Consider the following 11,899-nt stretch of genomic DNA (forward strand, 5'->3'; position numbering starts at 1 on the left):
TTTCAGCTTGTTAAAATGATTTATTAAGCTGAAATATAAAAAAATAAAATGTAATTTATAAAAAGTATTAGTCATTAAGTAGATATGTTTGTTAAATATGCATGCATATATAATTCCAAAATAATTCTCAACTAAAAGCTGTAATACACAGGCAGATAAATTTGGCTATTGCACCTAATTTCATTGTCCTCATGAGATTCTTTTAATACTGTAATTTTAAATTTAATAAATAAATATTATCTCACAATTAAATAGTCTATTGTGTAAGATTCTTGTTCGTATAATATTATTTAGCTACTAAATAAAATTTAAGCCATCGGGCAGGGATTCTGGAACCAAAGTTAGATCCTCAGGAAGAGCCACAAGGACTTTTAGCCATTGAGCCATCTCCCCAACCCTTACCTGGTTTCTTCTTGATATTCTTCTCAGTAATGTATCTGAGGGATCTCTACAGATGCTTTTATTTGTAAGAAGTATAAATTGCTATTATATTATAACCAGGTATCTGTATTGAGTATACAATTAACTTTCCTCTTTGATCAAGTCAAAAAGCCCTGGTTAATATATGAGTTAGCATTACCATTAACAATGACTTCTATCCCTGAACCAGGTTTGAATGGTGTCTGTCATAACAACTCCATTTTAAATGAACCACGTGTCCTATGGCATGTTACTTCCAGTACAGTTCTCTCACTTTAACACACTCCTGTTTGGGGTGATTGCACTGTTGCATGGTTTGTCTGTGTTATATTTTGTAGTTTACTTGGACCACTTGTCTAGAGTTCCCTCGCCACATTCCGGTTTGTGCTGCTGCTCCTTTTTAATAGTCAAACAAATCCTTAGTACATCTAGGAAACCAATCGGCTCATTCACTTTCAGCTTCCTCTTCTGTTGTATTTTATTTCTCTATTCTTTTAACATTATTTTCAGGGTGGTTTTTTTTTTTTTTTTGGCTAATTAAATTTTTATCTTTAATCCTTATTTACAATCCAGTTGCTGTCTCCCTCCCATTCTGCTCTCTGACAGTTCCACATCACATTCTTCCTACCCTAATTCCAAGAGGATGTCCCCACACACTCACACCCCTACACTCACAAACCCCCACACTGGTCCACACCCCTCCTGGCCTCCTCACTCCCTGGTGTCTCAAGTCTTTTAAGAGTTAGGCATGTCTTCTCTCACTGAGGTCAGATGATAGAGTCCTCTGTTGTATATGTGTAAGTGCCCTTGGACCAGCTAATGTATGTAGCCTGGTTGGTGACTCAGTGTCTGAGAGATCTCGGGGTCTGAGTTAGTTGACTGCTTCTGGTCTGCCTGTGGAGTCACCTTCCTCCCCAACTTTATCCAGCCTTTCCCTAATTCAACCATAGGAATCATTGGTTGTCTATAAGTTTATATATCTGTTTCTGACAGCTGCTTGTTGGGCCTCTCAGAGGGTGTGATTTTTAATCATTTCTTTTATTTGGGATTTTAATATAATTGCATTCTACCCTTTTTATTCTTCCTTCCTATCTCTCCCATAAAACCATGTCTTGCTCTTTTTATATTTATGGCTGCTTTTTAAAAATTAACTCTTATTACAGATACACACACACACACACATTCCTAAACACCTAAGAACAAGTTTCTCTGTGTGTATAATTTTTTCTGCATGTATGTTTTAAGGAATGACCATCTGATACTACACAAGTAATTAATGTGCTCTTCTCTTTAAATCAATATCTCACATTTCATCATTCTATACTTGCTTGTTGTTCTTTATGTTGGGGGAGATCTTCTAAACTTTTTCTCATTCATTATAACTTCATCATTATTAATAATGACTAAAATCTTGAGTTTGATCTCAAAGTATTTCATATGATATGTACTTTTAAAGGAAGTATTGATCACATTTTTTATTTTTTTTAATTTTATTTTTATTTGTTTTTTGTTTTCTTTCCCTATTGATTGGGTATCTTCATTCTATAATCTTTCTTCTACTTACCTTCCATTATCTCCTCTTCTTATTTTTTGTTATGCTATTATTCATTTTAACTTTATTGTTTAGCCTCTCTTCTCTATGTTTTTTTCTGTATTCACTATGTCTGAGTTTACAGTTCCTGTTTTAAACTCTTTCTTGGGCATATTTGAACACTGTCTTTATTGTATGGTGTTACTGTTATCCAGTTTCTCCTCTCAAGTCACCTTTTTAAGAAAAAAGACTATGAGGCCCTGGAGTGGCTGGAATAAAGATATTCAACCTGCTAGTCGGGGAGTGTGGCAGGCGCCATTAAAATGAATGAATTTGTGATGGAGAGATGGGAAGGACAGAGTTTATGCTGGAGAGATGGGAGAGAAAGTAAAGCATGGGTGGTTTGCATCCTATGGAGAAAGGTGGAACTGGAAAGGCAGCAGTTGTCTATAAGGAGCCTAAGCAACCACCTGAGGCCATATTAATGTCCAGACCTGATATAACACTAAGCACCATGTCTCGGTCTATCACCCTCCTTCAACCAGAGTCTCTACTGATCTCTGTGGCCCTTGTTGCCACCAAAGGCCATCTAGATATCAGTGGTCTGAACTGCTGCCTGAAACGAAGTTGTTGTCTGGAGGCTGCATTGATGATGAAGGCCAACCTGACAGCAGTAGCATAAGCTGTCACATGAGACCATGGTGACATCCAATCCAAGCTGCTCTCCGAGGCTGTGTACAGGTCTATCACACCCAGCCTCTGTTTTGACATCTTAGTTCAATGTTACCACCAAAGGTCATGTCACTGGTCTGGGACACCACCTGATGCCATGTTGATGTGAAAGCACCATGCTGTGCTAGCATAGCCCCTTGCCTGCCTAGGAAAACTGGCTCCAAGTGTGTGATTGGAACACAGCAGGTCTCACTCCTCACTAGCCGTGATACTCAGGAGAGCAGGCCAAGGAAATCAGTGTCCTCACACTCCACCTGGAAACACAGTAAAGCTATGGTGGAGGAGCAAAGGGAGAGCTGGATACACCTTATACCAAGACAAAGCAGAGAGCTGACTGTAGTGGTGTGGGTGCAGGAGAGCTTATGGGATGATCAACTCAGCTTTCATTCAGATCTGAGTTGACCTACCCCAATATCTACCTCTTCTATGAACTGTTCAAGTGCAGGAAGGGGCCAGTCTTGCACATCCAAAGACACAGGATCTCCAAGACACAGGGAAACAATAGAATATCTAAGAGGAGTCTTGGGGAAAATCCAGGATTGATAGCTTAATAAGAGCCAGAGACCTGAAACAAACCAATGACTCATTGCAGTGAACATTCAAAAGTAAAGCTTTTAGGCAAATGGGTATATACTGTGTGACTTGTTATCAGCTGTAGAAGTTCCCTAGTGGAATTTGTGGGGTCACTTATGTACATTATCATGTAAACTTCAAACAGTGATGTTTTTACTTCTTCCTTTCCATTTTGTATCTCTTTGATTTCCTTTGGTTGTCTAATTGTTCCTACCAGGACTTCCAGTACTATGTTGATTAGGTAGGGAGAGAGTGGGCAGCCTTGTCTAGTCCCTGATTTTAGTGGGATTGCTTCAAATTTCTCACTCCTAAGTTTGATGTTGACTATTGGTTTGCTGTATATTTCTTTTATTATGTTTAGGTATGGGCCTTGGATTCCTGTTTTTTCCAAGACTTTTAATATGAAGGGGTGTTGAATTTTGTCAAATGCTTTCTCAGCATCTAAGGAGATGATCATGTGTTTTTTTTTTTTCTTGAGTTTGTTTATATGGTAGTTTACATTGATGGATTTCTGTATATTAAAACATCCCTGCATCCCAGGAATGAAGCCTACTTGATCATGGTGAATGATCTCTTTGATATGTTCTAGGATTTGGTTTGCAAGAATTTTGTTGAGTATTTTTGCATCAATGTTTTAAAGTGAGATTGGTCTGAGGTTCTCTTTCCTTGTAGGGTCTTTGTGTGGTTTAAGAATGAGGGTTATTGTGGCCTCAAAAAATGAGTTAGGTAGTGTTCCATCTGACTCTATTTTGTGGAATAGTTTGGAGAGTATTGGTATAAGGTCGTCAATAAATGTCTGATAGAATTCTGCACTGAACCAATCTGGACCTGGGTGTTTTTCGGTTGGGAGGCTTTTGATGGCTGCTTCTATTTCTTTAGATGTTACGGGATTATTTAGATGGTTTACCTGGTCCTAGTGTAACTTTAGAATCTTTTATCTGTCTAGGAATTCATCCATTTCCTCCAGATTTTTCAGCTTTATTGAGTATAGGCTTTTATAGTCAAATCTGATGATTTCTTGAATTTCCTCAGTTTCAGTTATTATGTCTCCACTTTCATGTCTGATTTTGTTAATTTGGATACTTTCTCTCTGCCCTTTAGTAGGTCTGGCAAAAGGTTTATAGATCTTGTTAATTTTCTCAAAGAACCAGCTCTTGGTTTTGTTGATTCTTTCAATGGTTCTTTTTGTTTCTATTTGGTCAATTTCTGCTCTGAGTTTGATTATTTCTTGCCATCTAATCCTCTTGGGTGTATCTGCTTCCTTTTGTTCTAGAGCTTTCAACTATTCTGTCAAGTTGTTAGGGCATGCTCTCTCCAGTTTCTTTTTAAAAGTGCTCAGAGCTATGAGTTTGCCTCTCAGTACTGCTTTCATTTCATCCCATAGGTTTGTATATGTTGTGTTTTATTTTCATTAAATTCTAGAAATTTCTTAATTTCTTTCTCTATTTCTACTTTGACCATGCTATTGTTTAATAGAGCGTTGTTTAGTTTCGATATATATATGGGCTTTTTGTTGTCTTTGTTGTTATTAAAAACCAGCCTTACTCCATGGTGATCTGATAGGCTGCATGGGAGTATTTCAATCTTCTTATATCTATTGAAGTTTGTTTTGTGACTGAATATATGGTCAATTTTGGAAAATGTGCAATGAGGTGCTGAGATGAAGGTGTATTCTTTTGTTTTAGGATGAAATGTTCTGTAGATGTCTATTAATACCAAGTGGTTCATAACCTCTGCTAGTTTTATTTGTCCTTATTCCATGATCTGTTCAATGATGAGAGTAGGGTGTTGAGGTCTCACACTATTATTGTGTGGGGTAAAGTGTATTTTTTGAGCCTTAGTTGGGTTTCTTTTATGAATATGTGTGCTCTTGTATTTGGAGCATATATGTTAAGGATTGAGAGTACATTTTCCCTGTAATGAGTAAAAAGTATCCTTCCTTATCTTTTTTGATAACTTTTCGTTTAAAATCTACTTTATTCAATATTAGAAGGGCTACTCCAGCTAGTTTCTTGGGGCCATTTGCTTGGAAGGTTTTTTCAAAACCTTTTACTCTGAGATAGTGTCTGTCTTTGTCTCTGAGATGAGTTTCCTGTATGCAGAAAAGTGCTGGATTCTGTTTATGTACCCAGTCTGATAGCCTGTCTTTTTATTGGGGAATTCATTCCATTTATGTTAAGAGATATTAAGGAATAGTGATTGCTATTTCCTATTTTTACTTTATGAGGTAGAATTATGCCTGTGTGTCTTTCTTCTTTTGGTTTTTTTTGCTTAGTTATTTTCTTGATTTCAATAGGATGTAGTTTCCCTCCTTTTATTGGGTTTTCCACCTATAATTCATTGTAGTGCTGGAATTGTGGTCAGATATTGTGTGAACTTAGTTCTGCCCTGGAATATCTTGGTCTCTCCATCTATGGTGATTGAGAATTTTGCTGGGTATAGTACCCTGGTGTGAGACTTGTGTTCTCTTAGGGTCTGCATGATTTCTGTCCAGGATCTTCTAGCTTTCATAGTCTCTGTTGAGAAGTCAGGTGTAATTCCAATTGGTCTTCATTTATATCTTACATGCCCTTTTTTCCTTACTGCTTTTAGTATTCTTTCTTTGTTTTGAACATTTCATGTTTTGACTGTTATGTGTTGAGAAGAATTTCTTTTATAGTCCAATCTATTTTGAATCCTGTAGGCTTCCTATATGTTTATGGTTATCTCATTTTGAAAGGTAGAGAAGGTTTCTTCTGTGATTTTGTTGAAGATATTTACCATAACTTTTAGTTGATATTCTTTGCCATCTTCCACATCTATTATCCTTAAGTTTGGTCTTCTCATTGTGTTCTCAATCTCATAAACATTTTGGGTTAGGAGCTTTTTATCTTTTGCATCTTCTCTGATTATTTTGTCTATGTTTACAATGTTGTTTGTCTTTAGCCCCAAAGATTCTCTCTTTCATCTCTCTTTCATCCTGATTTCTTTTCTAGGTTTTCTACCTCCAAGGTTGTCTCTTTTAGTGGTTTCTTTATTGTTTCTATTTCTGTTTTAAATTCCTTCTTCTATTTTTTGATCTCTCTGGTTCTGTTTTCCTCTAGTTCTTTGAATTCTTTGAGTATTTTTCATGTTTCCTTTTTAAAAGCTTCTATTTCTTTATGGTTTTTCTCCCATTCTTGTTTAAGTGAGTTATTCACGCTCTTCTCAAAGATCTCCATCATCATCTTGAGGTTTGATTTCAGGTCTGAGTCTTCTTTTTCTGGATTGTTTGGCATTCTGCTGCTTGCTGTGATGGGAGAGCTGGGTTCTGATGTTGCCAGGTTGTCTTGGTTTCCATTGCGTAAGTTCTCTCACTTTCCTCTTGCCATCTTTTTGTCTGTGATTGTATGTGGTCTTGTTGGTGGTGATTGGTTCCCATCTCTCCAGTCTTCCTGGCCTGTGTCTTTGGATCTCTGCTGTTTTAGGTTGCAAATGGCTTGAGCGTTTGATCCACATGTAAGTGCCTTCTAGGTGAACACCAAGTTCCTACGCAGATTTCCTGCCACCCTGGATCAACCAGAGGGCTGCACCTACTGTGTGCAAGACCTAGCCCTCTCTGCGCCATGGTTACTCACAGTGCAGTCTTGCCAGGCCTGTGTCCCTGGATCTCTGCTGTTCCCAGTGACAAATGTCTAATTTATCAATTTTATAAAATATTAATATAGTGCAAATTTTATAAAATTTGTTGCCTAATAATATATGGTGAATGCACATTCTTTGTAAGAAGGACTGAGATTTCACTCACTTTAAAGTAGAAAATTAGTAATATACCTAAAGATTTTATATGAAGATTAAATGTATAAATAAACAATAAAAGACAAAGTCATGGTTTGGTGCCTGACCATGGTACTATCAAGTCTCTGGTTGGCCATATCCTTCAGGCTCTACTCAATTTTTGTACCCACATTTTTTTAAACAGGAACAATACAATGTCAAAATTTTAATGATGGGTTTGTGACTCTGTACCTATACTAGTGACACTACCTACTGGAGGTTGTCTCTTTGGGTTCCATCTAATAGTTGGGAATTTCTTTATGTTTATCCCCATTGAATCCAGAAGCCTCTCATCAACCAGGTCTCTGGGAATTTTTAAAGATCCCACACAGCCCAGCACACCACAGCTACAGAATTTCATTCATTTTCTAGGACCACTAGGATTCTCCCCAATAAACACCTCCACACAAAATACCGGATCCTATCCCCAATTCCATTTACCCTATCCTCCTCTCCAACCCATTTCTCTCTCTCTCTCTCTCTCTCTCTCTCTCTCTCTCTCTCTCTCTCTCTGCTTCCCATAATTATGTTGTTTCCCCATCCAAGTGGAATTTGAGCAGGCACCAAAGCCTGACAATTTTTCTGAATATAAGCTATTGATACTTATGCCTAACCACTGAACTAAAGTTGGGTTAAAAAGGGAGTTAAGGAAACTAATGAAGAAAATTCCACACACACAGGAATACCAACAGTGTCAACTAATGCAGGCCCAGAGAGCTCCAAAAGACTAATCCATCAACCACAGAGCATATGTGAGTTTGTCTGTGGCTTTTAACACATATGCAACAGAAGACTGCCTTGTCTGGCCTCAGTCAGAGAAATAGACCTAATTCTGTAAAGATTTGATGCCCCATGAAAGTGGAATGGTAGCACACTCTCAGAGAAATAGGAGAATGGGGATTATTTGAGAACTCCATGACAGGGTACTGTGCAGGGGAAACATTTGGAATGTAAATCAATAAAATAATTTATAAAACCAAGATAATGAGTGTGATGACTAAAAACAGTGTCATAGAGAATAATTGGGATCCAAAAGCATTTCTTGTGCACTAAAATTTATATTTATACTAGAGAAATTATGAAAGAGGGAAGTACAATAAAATTGTGATTATGGCAATACTTACATTAATCATGATAATACTGTCATAAATCCCATTTTACTCCAATCTCATAGAGCTGAACACAGGAACACAGCCTCAAACATGGCAACATAAATTCTGTTTATTTCTCAACATATAAATGAAACCAAAAAACATAATGTCAGAGTTGTTTCCAAAAATAAATCTAGAGAATGTGGTCAAGTACAAAGTATGTTGTAAAAGGAAAGAACATAATTCCAATTGATTTCACCATGTTTTGTTGCCTTATCCAGAAATCCAAATTTCCTTTCAAAGCTGTTTGTTACCAGGTGATCTATATTATTTCTCTACTCATTAGCAATTCCATGCAAGAATGTTGGAAGAAGCTTAATTAATACAATACAGTAACAATAAAGATGATGTCAAGGACAACTCTCTTGATGGACACTAATTTAACCTAAAAATCTCCAATACTTCTGCTTAAAGGGTTTGTTTTCATCATGATTTGGGAACCAGTTTCTCAGAGTATAGTCTCTGCAGATATACCTACTGTCAATGCCAAGTAACTCCCTTTAGGATAAATGTTTTGGTTTGGTTTGGTTTGTGTAACTGTTGACATGAAGATATTATATTAATTATCACTGGCTACTAAGCCTTATGTCCTAGATTTTCATAAATTACTCCCCAATGGCTGAAGTTCTATGTAACTATCATGTGACTATATTCTGCCATATAATATGATAGTTAGTGAACTCACAATAGTGGATGGATTTCAAATTCATTCCTACATAAGAAGAAGCAAACCTAAAATGCTTATGCATTTATTGTTAGATTTTATCAACTTCTGCTTAGTTTGTCTCTGAACTGAAGACATACTGAACTATAAATGAAGCAGTAAGTGTCCACTCTGACTGCAAAAGCACCATAGTTTTGTGAGCAAATTCTCAGGTAAGCTATCAACAACTCTGAGAAAATAATTCTAAGGAGAATAGTAAAATTAGTTTTCATACTTGGTTTAATAATTATGTTTGACACTAAAGAAGAGCTTTCATATAGCAAAATGAGTTTCACATATTATGTTCTAATGCAATATTTTTTCTTGTCTACTTTTTTCAATTTTTACATACTTACATTTCAGAGGTTATCCTTTTTCCCTGCTCTCACAGCCCTCCTTCTCCCTTCTTGAGCTTCTATGAGAGTGTTTCCCACACACCCACGCACTACAGCCTACCCAAACTGGCACTCTCTTACACAGGGGAAATGAGCCTTCTCAAGGCCAAGAACTCCTTCTTCTATTGATGGCAGACAATGCCATTCTATGCTCCCACTGTGGCTGGAACCATGTGTACCTACAAGTCTTCTCTGGTTCTAATAGAAAATTTTAAAAATAGCATTGGCTAGAATCAAATATGGACATGGCTATTTGATTTTAAATTAAATATTGATAAAAGTAATATATTGTAGTACAAAAATGGTTTTTCAAAGTAACATAATATGAAAGATATTTAAAATATTAACTGTGATTTATTTTACTAGTTTAATTATGACATCAGTGACATATTGCAAAAATCTTTCAAAGTTATAGGACTGAATTACAAAAGAGTGTGTTTAATTCAATCTAAAAAAAAGCAAGGACACAGTAATTACAATGTGATTTTAAAGATTATTCATTTAGACTCTGTTAAAGCCAAAGGTTTCTTGCAATTCCTAAAAAAGTATCATAATTTTAAAAATACATGGTATTTCAGGATTTAAATTTTAGTGTTATTTTAGCCAAAATAAATCTAATGAGTTTGGATGGCTGTTGAATTCTAAGATACAAATTAGAAAGAAAAGAAGCCAAAGTCTAAATGCTCATATAACTGTAAAACCTTAGCTAACTCAATAAAAGGAGGACATTGCTTCACTGTGACAATATTGGTAACTAAACAGCAGATATTTAACACATACATTTTGGTGTGCACACTGTGTGCAGGTACCTTGTTACTAACACACATAACAAAGAACACATCCAGAGCACTGACCATCAGACAAAAAATATTAGGAAACAGGAATGATCAAGGATAAAAGTGCCTCTATGAAAATTTGTCAGAGAAGGTAGAATACATTCCAAAATATGTTAAAATAGATAAATGATTTTAAAAGAAAATGATTATATTACATAATCCTATCCAATTTTTCAGGGGAAGAGGTAGCCCTGGTTCCTCTGAAACATGCTGTACACCAGGATAGCCTCAAACTGGGAGACACACCACCTCTGCTCCTAACATCATGGTATTAAAGGCATGTGCCACCATGCAAGCTGAAATTATATTCAATCTCAAAAAATTAACTTAACCTTCATTTAAAATAGACTATAGTAATATTAGTTGAAAAATATAAAACAAAGTTTTTCAAATTCATTCTAATTCTACGCAGTTTTCTACCTTAAAGTATTTTTATAGGGCAATTTATTTTATGCATTTCACTGATCACAGAATATAATAATTATTGGAGCGTGGGATAAAACCACAAAAAATATTTAAATGGAAAAATAGAAAATTATATGTGTTGACATCAAATTTATACAAAGTTACATAATAAACAATGTGAAGCATCTAAGACTTAGCTCAACAGACATCTTAAGACAGTGCATAACCTGTGTGTGGTTTCTTCTCTTATTACATAATGTACCATCACATATTTTATGGGACAGGTAAGGTAAATAAAACAGAGCCTTTCATGTTAACTGCAAGTAGAGATGGAGAATAAGACATGTTCTATCTATAATATTGCATTTCTTAAAAAAAAATTTTGTCTCCTAAGAGAAATGAGAATGGAGAAGACAAATGACACTTTGATAGAACAGTTCATCCTGGTGGGATTCTCAGATCACCCAGATTTGAAGACACTTCTGTTCCTGGTGTTCTCTACCATCTATCTGGTCACCATGGTGGGTAATCTCGGGCTGGTGGCCTTGATCTCCCTGGAGCCTCGTCTCCACACACCCATGTACATCTTTCTGGGCAACCTGGCTCTCATGGACTCCTGCTGCTCCTGTGCCATCACTCCCAAGATGCTACAGAACTTCTTTTCTGTGGACAGAAAAATTTCACTTTATGAATGTATGGCACAGTTCTATTTCCTCTGTCTTGCTGAAACTGCAGACTGCTTTCTTCTGGCAGCCATGGCCTATGACCGCTATGTGGCCATTTGCAACCCACTGCAGTACCACACCATGATGTCCAAGAAGCTCTCCATTCAGATGAGTATAGGCACATTCATAGCCAGTAACTTTCATTCATTGATTCATGTAGGTTGTCTCTTAAGATTAACTTTCTGTAAATCAAATCGTATTGATCACTTCTTCTGTGATATTCTTCCCCTATATAGGCTATCTTGTACAGACCCATTTATCAATGAACTAATGATATATATTTTTTCAATGCCAATTCAAGTTTTTACCATTACCACTGTCTTGGTCTCTTACTTCTGCATCCTTTTCACTATTTTCAAGATGAAATCCAAGGATGGGAGAGGAAAAGCATTCTCTACCTGTGCATCCCATTTTCTTTCTGTGTCAATATTCTACATCTGCCTTCTCATGTATATTAGACCATTTGAAGAAGGTAATAAAGACATACCAGTAGCTGTATTTTATACAATAATAATTCCTTTGTTAAACCCTTTTATTTACAGCTTGAGAAATTCAGAGGTAGTAAATGCTGCTAAGAAAGTCATGAAAATGCATAGTGTTTTTAAAAATGCTTCAGCTTCTATAGCGCATTAA

General features: G+C 36.3%; 1 protein-coding gene across 1 annotated transcript; it reads left to right on the forward strand.

Moving 5' to 3' along the window:
- Nucleotides 1-10,939: 10,939 nt before the first annotated feature.
- Nucleotides 10,940-11,899, forward strand: LOC308422523 (olfactory receptor 5K16; the record flags this gene model as incomplete). The annotated part of the gene is made up of 1 exon (XM_080919161.1): nt 10,940-11,899. The coding sequence occupies one exon, from the start codon at nt 10,940-10,942 to the stop codon at nt 11,897-11,899; it is 960 nt and encodes a 319-aa protein (XP_080775287.1).

This window comes from Micromys minutus, assembly GCF_963924665.1.
Source record: "Micromys minutus genome assembly, chromosome: 7".
Taxonomy (NCBI): Eukaryota; Metazoa; Chordata; class Mammalia; order Rodentia; family Muridae; genus Micromys; species Micromys minutus.